General features: G+C 43.6%; 2 protein-coding genes across 4 annotated transcripts in view; one reads left to right on the top strand and one right to left on the bottom strand.

Moving 5' to 3' along the window:
• The window catches only part of SLC35D4 (solute carrier family 35 member D4), an 82,593-nt gene extending 64,888 nt beyond the window's left edge, over positions 1 to 17,705 (top strand). For both annotated transcript variants that reach the window (XM_075744258.1, XM_075744259.1), the window contains exon 14: positions 16,912 to 17,705. In XM_075744258.1, coding sequence (XP_075600373.1) covers positions 16,912 to 16,941 — 30 coding nt within the window. In that variant the 3' untranslated portion in view covers positions 16,942 to 17,705. The remainder of the gene's footprint in view (positions 1 to 16,911) is intronic.
• Positions 9,188 to 19,411, bottom strand: part of CABLES1 (Cdk5 and Abl enzyme substrate 1) — a 72,581-nt gene continuing 62,357 nt past the window's right edge. For both annotated transcript variants that reach the window (XM_075744253.1, XM_075744252.1), the window contains 3 exons: positions 12,605 to 12,711; positions 11,461 to 11,668; positions 9,188 to 9,852 (listed from right to left, as the gene is read on the bottom strand). In XM_075744253.1, the coding sequence (XP_075600368.1) occupies positions 9,712 to 9,852; positions 11,461 to 11,668; positions 12,605 to 12,711 (456 nt within the window). In that variant the 3' untranslated portion in view covers positions 9,188 to 9,711. The remainder of the gene's footprint in view (positions 9,853 to 11,460; positions 11,669 to 12,604; positions 12,712 to 19,411) is intronic.

The raw sequence follows: 19,411 nt of genomic DNA on the forward strand, positions 1-19,411 counted from the left end.
GCTTATTATTGATGATGAATAAGAACAGACTGTGTGGAGATTAACACAGATGGTTGTAGCCTCAAGACTTGATGAGCTGTAACCAAAGAAAATAAATCTCTACTTTCAAGGAGAGCCTTACACAACAGAATTTCATGTGGCTCAGCTGTATTCAAAGTGGAATATTAAAATTGCTGAGCAAAGCATTGAATGGCTCGTGTTGTTAATAGCCACGTTGTATGGGTAAGTTGCTTACCGCAGCCTCTCAGATGGAAAAAACTCAACTATATTGTTTTCTTTTGGGTTAAAACAAACAAACCCATAACACAGATCCTTTGTGATTCAGCAATCTTTGGCGAAAAGCAATGTAGTTCACCAGAGTAAACGTTGAATTGCTAAGGCAACACCACTGAAAATTTTGACAGAGGAACCCTTAACCTCCTGCTACAGAAATTGGTGTAAAAGCTAGAAAACAACTTCCCCTGTTCAAAATATCTCTTGTGTTTTTTACTCTTTTTGTTTCTGAAGATGTGATGCAAGGGCAGCATTCTGGTTCAAACTCATCTTTGAAACCATGAAAAGTCACTTTTAAAAGAGTAAATGCAGTAGAAAAAAGCCGAGATGATGGTGCAACCTCTTGCTGCCAGCATCTGGGGCTTTAGCAATTCCTGGGAAAACAGGGAGAGTTTCTAGAGGAAACTTGGGTCTGTTACTGTGTTCTGCACTGTGAGTTAATAAACCATACCTTCTTTACAACTGATGCAAATTAAGTCTGCTTATCAATCAATAATCATGATACTCTATTTACTACGTATGGGCTTTAGGCTAGATACAGCTCCCTTAAACAGGTGGTTGTGCTGATGGGAATGTCTTAGGCTGTGACTTCATCTGGGAGGAGGAAAATAATGGAATGCTGTATTGCACCAGCAATCGTTTCATCCAAACGTAAAGGTAAAAAGATCGGAAGGGTTTTGCAAGTGTTTATGTTTTTTAGGGAAAGGAGAGAGGGGAACACACTCATAAAGAGCCAATGTCTTACATGTTGGTCTCTCTCAGAGTTTTCATGAACTCACCTCATTACAAATTCTTTCATGGGCTGGAGATTCGGCTATCTTGCCTTAATAGGAAGGTACAAAATACTCTGAAATATTTTTGACCACTCCAAAAATACATTCCTACTATAGAATTCTATCATCATTTTCCATGTGATGGTTTAAAAACAAACAATAAAGCAAGTCCATGGCATGAGATTTCAGCTGGAGCATTCTTTAAGGTTTTGGAGTTTTGGGGGTATTTTTGGTGTAGAATCCATTAAGATTCCATGTCATCATACTGGTTTCATCTCCACCTATATTCTACAGTAGTCTTATATAAATAACCATAGTTCCAGTTATGCTAAAAATAAATATTTTTTTAACTTTCTTGCTACTGTTAACTGCAAAAAAAACCCAAAAACCCCAACATATGAGAACACTAGTGTTATTAAATCTATCAGTAGGTTTAAAAGCAGCAATTCTGCTTGTTTTTCCAGCTTTTTATTGATTTATTTTTCCCCTTAAGAATCCCATTGCTAGGATTTAAGCTCTAGTGCGCTTTGAGACACCTGTTCACCAATTTACTGGCTTCTGCTCTGTGGACAGCAGCAACACAGGTGTAGATGGGTTTCCACGTGCCTTGACGGGCTTCTCCAGTGTCTGATCAGGTCTTTAGTGAAGGCAGCTACTGTGACTTCTCCCCCCCCCTACTCAGCTGCTTATTTTAGTGAAACTACAGAATAATGTCCCTGAGACCCCTATCACTTTCTCAGACTTAATGATGAGTACAAAAGTGAGCAGGGAAGGCCCGAGTGTCATCAGATATGTCTCAGATCTTTAAGAAACTAAGGAGAGAATAACTTGGATGGTTAGCAAATTTAGCGTCACAGTGGTAGATGTCCTATCATATATGTTCAAAAGATCAAGTTTGAAAAGTGTCTGAACTTCCCACTAGTGAGGAGTATTTCAATTTCTCAGCCCTGTGATCTTGCAGACTTTCACACTACCCTCCTATATCTTTCTAACTAAGGAACTGCGTTGGGTCACAGACTGCCATTTCTTTCATATTTGTCCATAATAATTGTGCTGCCACCATCAATTAAATTCACCAGATATTTTTCTTCCTGGCCTCCTGCAGCTTTAATCTGAAACTTTCCATTTTCCTGTCCATGGACACCATCACAGCCTGAACAGAGTCCAATTTTCCATTAATGGACACAGCAGGCTTTTAAAATCAGTCAGATGAAGGGTGGAGTCTGCAGCTCCGGATGCACCGTGTGAAAGAGTCAGCCAGACCCAACTCCCAGTGCTGCACCGACTTCTTTCTGCTTATCTTTGCATTTATTGACATAATAAAAGGTGAATCCAAAGGAAAAAAAAGCAACAAAACAACACAACACCAAAATGCCTAAACAGCAGCAGTCAAGCAAAAAGCACCTAACAAGGAATAAAAGAGGAAACAGGATCTGACAGTTCTTAATCCATCGACATGGTCCGTAATTCAAACTGTGATACCTGAAATGTTCTGTACAGAGTACATCTGAATGGAATGCTTCATATGCTTCACTCACTAGTAGAGGTCTAACTTGGCATGATACTTCTCAGGTTAGAGGAAATGAAAGATGGGGTACTGGACAAAAATAGTCATTTTTTTCTTCTGTGTGGGTTGTTGTCTTAATTTACCTCCAGTCTGTACAGAAATAAGATGATATATATGGCACCCTGGAAGGCAGATGACAGCTTGAGGAGTCTTGGATTCAGAAAACATTAACGAATCTCTCGGGCTGTCATGGGAGATGAGCTCTTTGCAGTTCTGGTGTTGGCTTTGTGTGCAATGTAATCTTTGCCCACAGAAATACCCCAGATGCTGATTGGCATCCAGTCTCTGCTGCTCACTGGAGGATGTTTCAAGATAGCTGGGAAGATGTCAATCCAGAAGAAGGCATTAAATATTGAGCTTTCAGAAGCAGTCTGTGCTTTTGAAAGATGTGCATTTAAATGCCCTGGGATTGCTTTATAAGCTTGAGCTGGTCTAGTTTTGGCTAGAAAAAATGCTCACAACTAGAAGAGACTGAGATTGGAACAACCTACTGATGTTTGGAAATGTGTTGGACTTTGTCCATCTGAAATGTCTAAATCATGCTTAGATGTTTCTTTAAAATGCTTGTGCTCCATGAGGAGCTACGGTGCAGTTAGTTTGCGGGTTGCATCATGGAGAGGGCAGAGCTCAGACTTAGTGCTCTTTGAGTGACTGACTTGTGGACTTTTGGCCTTGAAGGCAGAAGGAAGGTTGCCAATGACTGTATTTTGACCATGCTGTTCAGCACCCTTTTTGTCCTCTCACAGCTGGTGGGAGAAGAGAGATCCTTTTCTTAAGAAGAGATGAACATGAAGATGAAGATGGGTAGTCATTGCTTCAATTCTCCTTTCTTTAGGTGGGCGTGTCTTTAACATGCCTCAGGTCTCCTTTCCCTGGGGATGCTCACATGGACAAATGTGGTGATGGCCCCTTGCATCCCTTCTTGCCGGCACTGTGGGTTTCCTTTTAAAGGAAAGCTGAATGGGTGGTGGGTGGGTGCAGAGCCAGGTCTTACCCCAGTGTGCAACCAAGAGGTAGCCAATGTAGACGAGTGGGAACCAGGCCCACCATGCGCTCCTGCCCTGCACTGAAGACAGAGCTAATAGCTTTCTGGATTAAAAAGGACTGCACACGGCAGTTTAATTGACATGTGCTCTCACCCACAGAAGTGGAAGGACACGAGGAAAGTGTCTGGGGTTCAGGCCTCCGGTTAGGGGTGTTCATACACACGTCGTTCTGCAGGAACATCCAGGTGCTGGCAAGCAGGGAGGGACATGGGAAATAGCATGATCTAGACCATTGATCCAACTTGGATGGTAACAATTCAGTCATTTTTGCTCTGAGTGGGATGAGAGCAGTTTAGAAATCAAAGCCTTTTATCCATTTTTTAAAACTTTATAGCTATGTTTCTACATTAGGTTTTTATCTTTTTTAACAACAAAAAAATACAATTGGGCTTCTTTGGTTGCCACCGGAAATCAGACTCCCATTGTTTTCTGCATATTTATAATTGCCCTCCCTCACGCAGCGTGTCAGGCTGTTCAGCTCTGCGATTCTGAGTCTCTTCCTGGTACGTTATCTCCCCTCCCCATCCAGAGCGGCTGTTCAGTCAAGGCAATGTCAAACTGGGGGAGGGTGGAGGAGGCTGTCGACTCTGCAGCTTTACCAGCCGGGGATGGCCACCTGAGCTTCTTGCAAGGGGGGAGCAGACCAGCACGTAAAGCATCTCTTGTGCTTACCATTTGGTAAGCTTGCTCTTTTTTTTTTAAGCATTCTAGAAATATGTTGAGATTTGCCATCTTACCTGCTTTTTATTTTAATTTGCGTGTATGCGATGATTGGCTAAGTGTGAGAGAAGAACGAGCCAAGACCTGTGCATGCCTAGAGCTTCCTCATATGCAAACAGATGGGCAGAAATTTAGGAACCAGTACAGGGACCCTTTTGCGTTGTAGTATGAGAGACTAAAAGTCGATGTTGCGAATGCCATTCTTGTGCTGCCACACGATGCCTTTGTCCTTTGCAAAAACCCAGCACCGTGCAAGCTGTGTGGGCAACAAAAACAACTGGTGTGGCAACAGAGGAGAAACAGGTGGCTTGATGTAGTCCAGATGTCTCCAAACCTTTCCTTGCTGTAAGGCTCCAGCCTCTACAGGTGCTGAAGAAAAGCTTGTCTAAAACTCAGTCTGAAATCTAAAAGAAAATCCCAATATTCCCTCTCCTAAACCAATGAACAGAAGCCATTCCTGGTAAACCAGTCTCTGCTTGTGAACACAGGGGATTTAATATTGGTTTGTAAATAAACCAGGCTTCATATGCTCCTCTTCTGTTTGTCCTCTTGCTCTCCCAGTCAACTCTCCAGAGTAAAAACCCTCCAGCTGTTGGCAGGAATGCACAGAAAAGGTAAATTAACTTCTGATGGTAGCCAATATTTAGTTCTCACTAAGTGAAGGAAGCATTTGCTGCTCAAGTCAGCAGCAACTTCTTGGTCCACCCCACCTTGCTTTGAAGGTATACAGGCCATTTTCCAGGATCATAGTGCCTGCGCATTCCTAGCAATGTTACTTCTCTCACTCTAGGTTTTGGCATTTGCCACTGGGGTCTAGGCAAGGCATTTTTTTAGTTTATAGTGACTGAAAAGCTCTCCTCTGAGCTCATCCAGATCAGCAGGCTCCAGGCCGAGGCAGAGAGTCTCTGGCTGTATGGGCTCACAGTGAAGGTGGTGAGAAGGAACAAGGTTTACAGTTTCAGAAAGACCTTTTTGCTTGTGTGCATTTCTTCGAAGGGGTGCACCTGAAGTTTCTTTTTCCTCATTTTTTCCCCTTCACTACAAAGTTTAAAATAGAAGATGAACAAATTAAGCTCAAATCCACCTCCCACGCTCTTCCCCACCTGCCCAAAGGTGCAACTTGGGACAGACTTCAGCCTCAGCTAGTAGTGTTGGCATCGTTGCTGTGATTGCTCAGTCTCTCACTTCACTAAACAGCTTTTACCTTTTTTTTTTTTTCCCAAGTGTTTAATGTGGCGCCTGGTGCCAAAACCCTTTAGTGTCGTAGGAAGGTGTTATCATCTCCTAACAAACTACTCCTCACTGCTTCCAGGGAAGGCTTATGCTGTGGGCTCCACATGATGGGGCTGGAACAATTAGCTGAAGTTACATCATTTAAAGATGTTACACACTATCCCAAAGAAGCCATTGTGAGTAGTTTTGGAAAGTGATTAGTAAAGCATTTTTTCTGTTTATTTGTATGTTCTGGGGTTTGTGTAAATCCAACTGGTGTTCATACTGCCCGAAATATGACTTACAGCTGAGGGTCTCTAGGGAACCCAGACAGTGATGGGTGGAGGCAGGGAGCCAAAACTTTAGCGTACCTTTATTAATGTAGAATGAAATTGCACAATAAATGGGTGCTGTTTGGTGAGACCATCTGCCCTAGATAGGCCTAGCTAGGTGTTGGGTTTAGGGGGTGTTGTAAGTGGCAAAAAATAGGTTGAATGTAAATAGGTGGTGGATAATTGGGTGCGCGCACGCATGTGAATGTCCAAAATTGAACTTTTGCCCTCTCAAGCGAAAGCGGCTGCTTGTGAACTACAACTGGTATGGGGGCCAGTTGTAAATTTTACTAACACCTGGACTAAACTGAAGTGGTGTATCCCAAACTCTACAGTGAACCAAGGGTTGTGAGACAGGGGCAATGCTGAGGAGCCTGCTTGCGCCTCGTCCTTCTGCACACCAACAGTGTGGACTGGGAGAACCAGGGCCCGGTGGATCCAGGAGCAGCTGCTGCCAAAAAGAAGGGCTTAAAAATAAAAATAAGAAAAAAAAAACCCCAACAAAAACCCCAATGGTCTCAGAAGAAGAAGTGAAGATCTTGGCTGGAGGAAGTGGGGGCTCTGCAGGGAGACAGATGCCAGGAGATGGCGAGGACCCTTGGGCAATCCCGTCACCAGCTTATTAATAAGCAGCTTTATGTCCCAGAGGAAGACAAAACCAAAACCATTTGACACATACAGATGAGAGAATGGAATAATTTTACATACTGTCACTGGTGGAAAAGAGTCTAGGTTTTTCAATTTTTTTTTTAAACTTTTATTTATTTTTTTAGAAAAGAAATAAACTCTGCATGGTAGAGTGTATGGTATATAATTTCAAAACAGAACAAGTGATATGGAATGGATTATTTTCCCAAACTATTTAAAGGTGAACCTAAAATCATTTGTAAATCAACACTCATTACCATGTAAGACAAAGGCAAACAATCAACATGGTTTTTGTTTGGTACAGATTTCCTCTACCACTTCAGCCTGAATTTTCCCAGGGTTGGGGAGAAAAGGGGGGCAAATCCTGCCCGTTGTCCTAACCATAACTGTACTGACCAAGCTTTGTGCTCCAAGATCTAGCATCATATGGCTTTATATACGTTCCTAAGTGAACAGTGCAACATCATCACCATCTTAAGTGTTTCAACTTAAGTCCACATTCAAACTGTAACTGAACATCACTCTGAAACCCTTTCCTGCCCCCAAAACAACAACAACGAGAACAACAACAAAAAGCAGGAAGTCTCCAGCAATCAGATTTCTTCCCAGAAATCTGTGTAAACTGTAGATCAGGGTTGGGTAGCAGCACAGAAGACAAAAGATGTGACAGCGTGATTCAATAGCGTCTCTAAAGACTACTGTAAGACTGTCATTCTTTAGTCTGCATCTTGCAATCACAATTTGCTTTTTCCCTGCAATACTATAAAGCAACATTAAAAAAAAAAAAAAATCAGACTCAAAAGCAAAAGGTAGAAGCCTTTACAGAAAGGTAAAGCTTCTGCTCAGCCTTGAGTGGTCGCTATTAGAAACAGATCTCTGCAATCAGAAGCAAATCTTGAACGTATATACACGATTTCGGTGGGAAGGGATGTGGCCAAGGATGGAAGCCCTCCTGGCAGACCTGCAGACCGTTCTGGTTTTTAGGTCAACACTACACTGCCGTTTCGGGTTGAATAAACCGGCAGGGCAGCCGTAGGCGTTAGGCGCGCCCCAGGCTCTTGGCTTCTCTGTTCCTTGGCTGCGCAGGGGCCGGGAGGAGGAGAAGGAGGGAGCAAGAGTGCCGGTGAGGGCCCCCCTCCCCTCCCCTCCCCTCACTCTGCAGCCAGCCAAGTGACGCGTGGGTTGCAGCAGTGTGGGGTGTTGCACCAGGGAGGTAAGTGCACGCTTTTCTCTTTACCCCCTCCTCCCCAATCCTGTTGGAATGTATCTAATCAGTAATTAGGTAAGTATTAATAATAACTGTAAGCTAGCATAGTCACCCTCCCCCTTAAAATGGAGGAAGAGCAACAGCATCAAACAAATTCCCATTTGTCCTGACATGTGTAACCTTTCCAGACCCTATAGAGCAATCATACGCAGGCGTTTTTCATACTAGAATTTAAAGGAGCCAAAGCTGGTAAAGAAACTGGATGTTTCCTGGCCTAACTGAAGGAAATAATAAAACTGATTAAGAGCGAAAAAAAGCATTAGTGTGTTTACATCCTCTGGTATGTCCCACTTCTCTACACTCTGCTCACAAGCCCTTTCCATACTCTGAGCAAGCACTCCCAAACTTAGAGAGGTAAGGCTTCAGCTAAAATCTCATGCTTGAGATTTTAATTTTTTTTTTATAAATACCATAACTGTAAGTATTTGACTTTACCAGATCCGTGTGGGGCATGTCGAGGGCAAGGCTTATTAAGTGAACTAGCACAGGAGAAGATTGGACAGGGGTGTAATCCCACAGGATAACAACAACTGAACGATGTCCGTAAGCATGGCGCTAGCTTAGTGTGTATGTAGCATCGGGGAGCTTGGATGAAACCCTCTGGCTTTCTGGGTGTCCAGTCAGAACCAGGGAAGCTGCAAGAAGTTTGACTGTAAAACTCCAGTACTGAAATGTCTAAAGGAACTGGACCTTTTAACTTCAATGGGCACTGATTTTAGGTTTTGCACAGTCAATTCTAGTTAAAAACCAAAAACTTCAACGATAGCTGATGCCCCTGCTGTTGGAGCCTTAAGACACCTGTTATACTGCTGAGCCCTACTCTTTTTTTTTTTTTTTTAATAAAACACTGTTTTAAGATACAGCACAATAAATGTGCTTATTATGCACTCTAACATAGAGCACAGAAATACAACACTACAGAGTGCAAGTCTAACCATCTCCACAGTGGGAAAAGTGCGAAGGTTAAAAATATGCATGTGGCTTAACACAAGATATTTTTAAAAAACATGACATGGAAATCTCATACCAAGGCTTTCATCTTTATCACAAACATGACTGAAAACTCAAGGTCAGTTGCTGATCCTTCTCTCATAGTAGTAGTAGTAGTGTAATCCTTTCAAAGGTACAATGTTGGAAAGATCAGAGAATAAAAAAAACAAGTGTCCAAAAATGATCCCATTTACTGCTTTTCCAGTAGTTATGTTTTTCAAGAAGTAAACACGTAAGGTCACCTTGACCTTCGCCATCGGTAACTGATACACTCGGAAACAGCTAAGCCAACCACCTGGACTGAGATCAGTTCGGTGTCGCACACGCACACACACATGGATACACACACAAACACCCCACAGGAAAAAGTGCACTTTCAATTGCTGATACAAAAATAGATTGGCACATTCTTTTTGACACAGTGAAGATATCCTCTTTAAAAGCTTTTTCACGTTAAGAAGTCCTCTTGGAAGCTGCAGCAGGTCTGTAGAAAAAGCGCTATGAGAATGCACTCACGTGGGCTTCCAAGGTTTGTGTGATGGAGAGAGGGGTGGTCATGGAGGCTGCCCTTCAAATTTTTGCCTACTTTTATAGCTGTAGTCCCCACAGGTAGGGTCAGTCACCACCCAGTTTCAGCATGTTAACCATTTACCAACAGCTCAGTCTTCACCTGCTTTGAGAAGGTAACGATACATAAATTTGTCAAAGCTGAGAGTCTTACGTCAACGCAGTGTTTCCTATATGTTGCCGGAAATACTGTTCTGGGGGAGAGAGAGAGAGAGTGAAGTGTTAGGAGTCTGATTTTGCATTTCCAGTAGTAACTGTGGCTCAGGAGAGCCAAGCGGGAACAGTCAGGAGCCCCTTCCCCGCAGGGCAGCCAGCGCTAGGAGTTCTGCACCAAGCGTCTGTAGTGCGGCATCACTTCGTGCTCGGGAAGGTGGAGAGCAAACTCCAAGGCCACCAGGACCGGGAACTCGAAGGCGATCAGCTCTCGCCTGTTCAGCCGGAACTTCTCTTCCAGTTTCTGCAGTGACAGACAAGGGTGGTGGGGGGAAGTCTTTGTGAATGAGGATTTGACTTTCTAGTGCTTTCTTACAGATTACATTATTCAAAACAAGCGTGGTGCTGTCATTAAACCTCTGCCCTGCTGGACTTGCATGGCTCTAAGTTTAGAAAATGAGAGCAGGATGAACTGGATGTACCGATTCCTTACTGTGAAGGGGAACTTACAAAGCTCAGCCAGCCATGCTATTTCTGACATGTTTGCCCTTTCACTCATTCCATCTCCAGCAGATACATCTTCTAACGATCATAGTGATTACCACTGCAGGAAGAGGAAACTCCTGGCTTCATGCAAACATCGAAATAACTTGTGTAATGGAAGACACGCGTCTCGTAACTGCCTGCAAACTTCCTGCACTGCTTGAAATCACTAATTTTCCTTTCAGCATTAGGCTGTGTTACAACACACTATTGGGGAAATTATTTCTGCTACAGTTAGATACACTTGATCTTAATACCTCAGAGGCAGAAGGTGTCATCTGCAACAACCATAAGAACAGTGAGTAATAGAAACTACTATCCTCAAGGGGGATGAGATGGGTTTCATAGTTGGCTTTCTGCTGTAATGTACTAAACTTCCCATCTACTCTGCTGTTTTCACTGGATTTGGATGCTACAAATAGGAAACCAGCTGTTCAGGGATATTTCCCATCCCTGTCCACTTCTCATGATCTCCCTGGCTTGCTCCTTCTCTGCTCACTGGGTCTACTGAAAAGCTCAATGTGACTTAAGGATGGAACAAATCCTTTCAGGATAGCAAAAGAGGCCAGATCTTCCAACTCCCACCAGGTTGATTTTTTTTTTTTTCTGGTTATTCGGAGGGCTTTCTACCAAACTGACTTGTCAACCCAGCTGTGTGCCTGTGGCGGAAGGGCATGAGTCCAGTTCTGCCCCACAACCAAGTTTCCATCTCTCTTGAACTAAGTGACTTGGTGGTAGCCACGTACCCAGCTGCCTGCCCTAAATTTCTGTAGCATTAAATCAGATTGGTATCTCCGTGCTTGCAAATGGATTATGGAAAAACACGCCCCTCTGTTAACTCTTTCTTGTGCAGTGAGTGGAGTGAGTGGAAGACCAAACACCTTACTCTATAAAAAAACAGCTGGGGTGAGGTGTTCTAATGGGAACACTTCTTTAGGTTTGCCTGCCCAAAAGCTTAACTTGATGAAAGAAATACAAGCTTGGTAGTCCATTAGACTCCCTCTGAAATTAGTATCTGTATTTACCTCTCAAAGGAGAGTCCTTACTGACACTCTTGAAAACATAATTAAAAGCAAAATGAATTTCATGAGGGTTAACTTTTGACTTATATTGGCAGAATGGTGGTCAGATAACTCTCAGACCTCACAGTATCTGACACCAGGGTCTTCAATCACATCAAAGGAGCCTCCCATGCCTCTGCAGTGCCATTGTTCACTACGATTTCCATATAAATGTATAACAAAAAAAAATTTAGCTGGCTGTACAGCTGGAAACCTAGAGGAGCGCATGACCACTGACAAGCAGGCTTGCATAGAACACACAGGGGCACTTCACGTAGAAGGAACACTGGAAACCTATGGATACGTACATCTATAAGATGCTTGACTTCATGTTTTCTGAGGTCACTGCCAATTTTGGCTGCTAGAAGAACACAGGCTCCAGCACAAAGCTTTCTATTCTGCTTGTTCAGCTTCCCCTTGAGAGCGAGCTTCTCAAAGTAGACAAAGGCCATGGCCACCGTGGGCTCTTCAAAACCACATTCTTCTTGAGCAAGCTTGCGCATTTCTCTCTTCAAGCTGAGTAAAGAGACCAGACAAGTATGCTGTGAACTGCGTTTTAAAGCATTTCTCATTTCACCCAAAGAGTCAGCCTTTCAGAGATTCCTGCTTAGTAAAATGGAGGGGAAAAGGAAAACGTAATTTACTGGGCAGATATCTTTATGCTCTGTTTTGGGCACACATTTCATGGCACATTTTGTCCTCACCCTTCCTCCTCACTGCCCCCAATAGACAGCTGCATCGAACTACAAAAGCAAGTGAAAAGCTCTGACATTTTTAGTAACATTATTTCATCAAAGGTTTTAAGCTGCATGCAATTTATTAAGTAACAACAGCTTGACTGCCTGTGCTCTATATGCAGCTTTACTGCTGGTTATGGTTGGTCAAATCCAAAGCGACACTCTTTCCATGTACTGCAGAATTGTCTGGTTACAGAGCAACACGACTCAGTATCCTTCTGGCCACTTCAGTCAAATTAAATTATCATTACTTCGGTGAAGCAATGTGTCTAGCCTGCTACACTGGAAACAGTGATGAAATACTACAGCTTTGCTGTGAAGCTTGACCATGTGTTTTGCTTCTGGCTGTGCTCTCTGGACAAGGCACAAAACTCAGCATTTCTCTTTCCTCACCCTCTTTTTAAGCTAATTGCCATGAGCGTAGAGGCTCTGTTGTGTTATTTTTCTGGATATTTAGTACAACACATGCCCAGCTCACATCCTCATCCCATTAGATGCTGTGTTTGACACTTGATGGGTGCATGTGTGTACATTCCCCTATCTTGTTTACTCAGCCCACTAAGCAAAGCAATCACCTGACTTATTCTGCACCTCTGCTGGCCACTGCTCCTGGAAGATCAATCAGTCCTGTGCTTCCTCTCATGTACAGCAGCAATTGCAATGAAATGTGAGACAGCTGCAGGATGTTGCAGCCTTACCAAGCTTTGCAACGTACCTTCTTATTTTACTGAGGGTTAACTTGATGTGAGGGAACTTCTCCTTAAAGGTCTCATTCATGTCCTTCTTGAGATCTGATGGCTTCACATAGTCTATGACTGTGGTCTGTAACACATGGCCAAGAGAGAATTGCTCTTTTAGTTTGTAACAAACACGATCACTTGATTCCCAAAAGCAAGGAATACCAAACAGGTGTCAGTCGGTCCCAATTCTTTCAGTAGAGGGGAAAATTAAGTCTGAATTAAGACAACAATTTGTTTGTGACTGCTCTGTCAGAACAAGTGACCTGAAATCTGAGACAACTGTTCAGCACAAGCCCCAAACCACACATACCTTATTAGGATCCTCCAAGAACTGCTAAATGTGGGTGGATAAAACCTAGCTGAGAAGTCTTGTTAAACCAAAAAAAAATCGTCACAATAACCGATTCGATGACCAGATTTTGTGTGTGTATGTCTATGCAGTTCTGAGACATACTGTGAGTTTCTCTCAAATTGATTCTTCAAAGGAACTGCTGGTACAAATTCTTGACTGCCATAGTGTATATTTGTGATAAAATAGCTAATTAGCCACCGCAACAGCTCATTCAGTAGAGTGCAAGATAGTAATGCTGTCATAAGTTGACAGAGCACTGGAACAGGCTGCCCAGAGAGGCTGTGGAGTCTCCTTCTCTGGATATAGTCAAAAAACCACCTAGACATGATCATGTGCAACTTGCTCTAGGTGATCCTACTTTAGCACGGGAGTTGGACTATATGATCTCGAGAGGTCCCTTCCAACCCCTACCATTCTGTGATTCTGTGATGTTAGGCAATAAATGGACAAAAATACTGAGTTAGGACAACATTCAAAGTGTATGGTCTATTTCCTTTACATTGCACTTGCTATTCCTTTTTGTCACCTCAAGAATTTCCCCAAGAAGCAGAGGGTCCTCCCGGCCAGTACCGCAATGCCAGTGATCACATCTATGGGTGTGCAGCACTTCTCTCATTCCTTCAGTCTTTATCCACAAAGCATTTTACCCAAATCTCTGTCATCACTCTCCTGGCCAAAATCTATTAGCTGAACAACAAACCAACCTTAATTTTGGGTACGTGCCAATTCTCTTCCTGGCTTTGGGTCTTTGCCCCTCGGACAGGAGCAGAGAAGACTCCCAGCATGGGCAGCCCAGGGGACAACCTGGTCCCCAGGCACCCAGCTCTCAGCCAGCTTCAAGCACCAGCAGTGGGAGAGCAGCAGTCTGCAGTGCAGTGTATTCTCCTTCCAGTAAAATAATTTTCCCCTTCTAATTTCTGTTTGTGGTTAACCTGTATTATGGCAAAGGACTGTTAACGCTAAACAAGAGGTGGAAAGAGGCATTCAAAACACTTGTTGCATGCTATGCCTTCTTTAGAGAAGATGGAGCCTCGCTGTATTATATCCTCAGGGAAATCTAAATCAGCCAAAAAAAGACTGACTGGATATGCTTGCAGGGTTTTTTTTCACTAATTAAAATAGTATATGGACGGGCTTTGGGTAGGAGAGAGTGCAATGGCTCTACAGAGCAATTGGACGACTCTTGTTACGGGATCATGTTCTTGTCTGGATGCGAAATGAGCAAAAAGGGGAGTAAAATATACCTAAATTTTCTTGCACTTTATTTAGGAGATATGGTACTGACATAATGGATAATTACAGGAATTTAAAAGAAAGCGGAGCATGTGTTTCCCCTGAATAGCACACAGTAGTATTTGAGGTAAACACACTGTAGTAAGAGAGGAAAAAAACAACTTCTTGCCACAGGGTGTTGTTATGGTCATACACACCTTTTATAAAGTGCGCCATTCTGCTATCTATCTGATTTGCAGGTATGAGAAGCAACATCTGTCCGGATCAATTGCTCCCCACTACGTCCTGGCAGGTAGTTCTGCTGGGCACGTCACGCGCAACAGTTGCGTGCTGTTGTCATAAGTATAAACGCTTGTGAGCCCCCACTAACACAGTTACATGTTAAGCACCAGTCAAAATTTCGCTCAGTAAAGGGGATAATTTATTAAGGAAATTCAGTCCTATTACAAAAAACTGCCAGTTATAAGAAATCGTCAAAAAGGAGAAAGCCACATCAACCCTCCTCAGCCACTCCTGCTATCCTGCATGCGTATGGATGAGCTTGAGTGCAGGTCCAGGCGGATGCTGCAGTGCCATTGAGGTTAAAAATTCATACGCTGTCTTGACGCTGAGGCAGGCAACGCGCTACCATGACTGAATAAAAGGAAGAGAGGAAAAGACCGGGAGGAGGAGAAACTTGCCCTAGCCAAGGTCAGAGGGAAAGGCTTCAACTGAATGAGTGGGTCTGCCTGGTTTTAATTTTGCTGAAGTTGGAAGGATGTACGCACACAACCCTGTGGCCATGGTTCTTTGTCACCCACAGCTTCTCACGTGCTTCATCTCACCTGAAAGGGCCCAGCCCTCCGAAGGAAAAGAACGAAGATCTTACCAATTACCCCTCTCTTTTCTTTCCCTGAGATGTTGCTGCCTGCCTGCTCCTTGGTTTTGTGGCCAGAGGATCATCAGCAAGTTGGTGCTTCGGACACACAGATATGTTGGATGTTTCATGTGTTACTAAGAAGGTTCCTCTTAGTACTGCCGTAAGAGGATTATTGAAACAAGCCACTTAATATAATTCAGACCAGTGCCACCTCCTACTCTAAGTACAGAAACATTGGTCCATGCTGCTCTTACAGAGTCAAGAGCACATACAGGTTACCTCCTGTAATCCAAAGATTATTTCAGTTACTACCAGCATTTTTTGGTTGTATTGGGCAATCCTAGAAAGAGTGAGCTTGGTGCTACCGTGCAAAGCTACATGACACCTTATTTCATGCTTCACTGCAAACCCAACTGCCCATTGTTTGCTCTCCATTACCACGGACCTCCTTGGTTTTATCTTAATTATCTCCCTCAAAATGATCATTTTTTTTCTGGCAGACTTGCCTTTGGCTCTCCCCAGGTAATCACCCTCCCTTGCATGGAGGAGGATGCAACCATGCACAAACCTCATGTGCACGACAGAAACCACTTTGCAGCAGAAAGACTACAGCAGTGGAGGGAGGACATCCGGACTCAGCTGAAGGGCACAGAATTTATGCTGGACAGAAAGCTTCAGTTGCTTTCACCTCCAAAAAGTAGGTGCTGGCGTGACCCCAGCTCTGGGGGCCACTGCGCAAGGGGAAGAGCCCCGGGCTCTGCCACATAGCAGCAGCAGCAGCCCCCTGGAGTGCACCTTTCCCCATGGCCGCTCTGCAGGCACCGTCTGTTTTACCTGGGACTCCTCCAGCCCATGGGAGATTTGCCAGAATTCAGTTAAATTCTTTTTTAGGAGAAAAGCTCTTTTTTTCTTCTTCTAATTTTATTTAAAGCAAAGCACTCAAAGGCTTAAGAATAAGCAGACAGCTTAAAACTGAAAATGGTAAGGAGGTACAGCTATTTTTAAACAGAAAGGTTTGTCAATTTTGTCCTGTTGATAAGAATCTCCCCCTCCAAGTTAGAATACTGTTGCTTCCTGCGAGACAACAGTCTCTATGATATAAATCACAATAATGAAATCCAGATGAAAGCTGGTGTGTGCTGGTTTTGATTCATGTAACAGGATAACAGCAGCATGTTTGAACACACTGGCTCTAAGGCAGCTGTCTCATCTTGTCAGTGCCATGCTGGAGAGCTCAACTAACTGCCCTTATTCTCAAGAAAAGGAATTGTGCAACTTTTTTTTTTTCCCGCCTTTGCTTGTTTTTTTTCATAGCTGCTGCAGAATCCTGACTCTGAGCAGTGGGATGCTGTTTGCCTGGCCGGTGCCTATAGAATTGCATGCATGCAGGACTCTGCCCACCAGAGGGGCAGACAGACAGACAGACAGACAGAATAGATAGATACATAGATAGATAGATAAAGCTGTTGACAGGTAATTTGAAAGCAATGCTGAATTCATGTCTGTTGAGTGATTTAATCAGTTATCCCTTCTAACTGTTTCTGACTAGGCACCCAAGCACCCCTCTTGCTGTACAGCACCCACGAGGCTATGTAGAAATCCTGGTCCCTGACCCCGTTCCTGCCCAGGGCACCTCCTGCACCCCACGACTGGCTTGGCACTGAGTAACAACCCCCCCGCTGCTGCCCCTGCCCACGAGGGATGGAGTGGAGGAAATCTCTGGGGTGGCCCAGCGACCCACAAGGACCAGCTGGGATCTGACCCGGGAGGGCTCTGACCTAATGTCATCCTTCGCCGCCTGGTCTCTGCTCGGTTTATGCTTCTCTTCTCTGTTTTAGGCCATTTCATTGTGTTTGAGCTGCCCGTGAGTCCCAAATGAAGCCCCCGTGTCGAGGAGAAGATATGACTGTAAATGGCGTGGATTTTTGTCTGTCTGGAATAATTCTGGTATTGCCCGTGTAGAGCACTATTTAACACCGATGCCCCAAATTTTACAAAGGGTTTGCAAATATTTCCCTAAAAGGAGCACAGCATTTTTCTATCCAAACATGTTTTCTTATACATAATGTTATTCCCTACCAGGCAGGCACTCTGCACTCCCAGAGCCGTCAGCCACACGAGCAAAGCACTGGGAACTACCAAACTGTCTCCCTCATACTCTAATCTCGAATGTTTGTAACTTCTGTCATCCAGAAACGTCTGCCTTGTTTCTCACAGCTTATTTGCACAAAACACATTTCACTCCAGCATTCAGCAATACTCCTTCGTGAGCTCTGTTCACGTTCTCTGTATACAAATCTGTGTATGTATATTTTAGTTTGGCGATGGAAGTTGCACAAGATAAATGAAAGCCTTGATATATGGTAGCTGACAGATGCCTGGACAACATGACGAATGCTTCGGCTGAAGTCTGTACTCTGCACACTTCTTGCATGGCTGGCAGTTTTGAACTTGGAGGTTAGCTTGCGTGTTATTCACAAGCATTTTCAAGCAGCTGCTTTCTCATAGGAAAGCTGTATATATAGTTTCATAAATAGGGGAGGAGGGAGGATGCCTGAAATGGTTGGAAAGACTGGCAAGATGAAATATTGTTGAAAATAAATCCTACTTTGGCATGCTACCAGTAAAAGATGATCTAGCCTTGGATGCCTCTATCTCCCGCTTAAGAAGGATAAAATCAGAATAAAACAGGTGAATAAAAGGAATACGATAGGCTCTCTTCAGCTGTCCTTACTGTGCACCCTCCGACAGATCTACTTCACAGAGAGCAGACAGAAGACTGATACCTTTAACAGACTTGTGGTAGGTCAATGGTAAGTTCTCAACCACGTAACAAATAAAAGAAGTCAATGACTCCGCAGTGGCTAGCTACCTTAATGCGTACCAGAGGTGACCAGCTATGTAGCTATAAACCGTTAGTAACCTAATGCATATCTTTATGGCTGAAGATGCATATATATGGGAAATCCTGCTACGGCAGAGGCTTAAAACAAGGATGGAAAATAGGAGAGATTCCTTCTTTATAAAAATAAAAAAACCCTAAACACCAAAAAAAAACCCAAAAGGAAAAGGATGACTAAAAGATGTTTCCATTGTTAGAAAGTTATTAACATTCACGGATTTTAAACTGAAAGATTTAGAACTTCACAAAGCAATTAATCTCAAAACTGCCTCTTCGAATTAAAGTACATGGAAGGATGCTAGTTTATTTTATACGGTTAACACACTGAAATAATTCTCAATTAATACAGTGCGTCATTGTTACAAAATATGTGTTTATTGGAGTCTCAGCCAAATATAGCATCAAAAACATACAGCACAGGGTTTAAATATGACTATATGCCACCACTGTGATCCTCTGCTCCCTGAGGCTTTTGGGTACAAGGTCAGCAGCTGATAAAGAAGCAGTCTGGAGATGCTTAATTTACAACTACGGAAGCAGCTCGAAGAATAGGGTGATGGCACCGAAGGACGCTGGCTGTAGCAGAGTATGCCTGACCTTGATACTCCTTGTGAAAGACAGAACGGGGAAGCGAGAGACCGAATCATCGTGCAGGGCTTTTGTTAGACTAAACGGCGAGGGCAGCAAGCACTTCTAATTTTAAAATCACATTGGAGGACTAATATTTAATAATGCAGCCTGGCTGTGCTCGACACTAGTCCTGGCAAATGCAGGCTGAGAGTCAGCCCGCTGTAAGAGCACTGCAGACTTTTGCAACGGTGCTTTTTTATTAGTGGTGTAGAGATGTCAATTTGTTTTGACATAATTAAACCAAGGCACTGAAGTTGTAGTTAAGTACCCAAACCAATTTCCAAGTGTATCCCTTGGGCACCAATAGATGGATATTGCAAGGATGTTATTACAGAAGGGTCACTCAAAGTCAAGATGATCTGGGCTTTTTTTCTTTTGCTGCAAGATTTGGCAGTGCACAGCAGCCAGCTAACACGGTCCTGTGTGTCCGTGTTACCAACAAAAGCAGGACTGCAGGGTCAGCCTCACGCCTGTTGCAGAGTGAGTTTTCTCCTCCTGCATGGAAGGAGTTTGTTTCTGCTGGCAAGAATGCAGGGAGGCCAGGGAGGCACGGCCGAGGCTGGGCATACGCTGGTTGACACGAGACTCTAGCAAAGAAATTACTGCACTGTCTGGTAGACAAAGTTCCTATTCTAGAGAGATTTAAGAATCTGCAAGAATTCCTGTTTTAGCAGTATCAGCCAGGAAGACATCTGTTAACCATGACATGATGTTTCCCTCCTCCCGCCCACCCCCCAGCGTGAAATTTTTCTACCTCTTACTGTTTATATTGCAGCAGAGATTGTAGACTCTCCTACAAAGACAAC

This window comes from Balearica regulorum, chromosome 2 (genome assembly GCF_011004875.1).
Source record: "Balearica regulorum gibbericeps isolate bBalReg1 chromosome 2, bBalReg1.pri, whole genome shotgun sequence".
Taxonomy (NCBI): Eukaryota; Metazoa; Chordata; class Aves; order Gruiformes; family Gruidae; genus Balearica; species Balearica regulorum.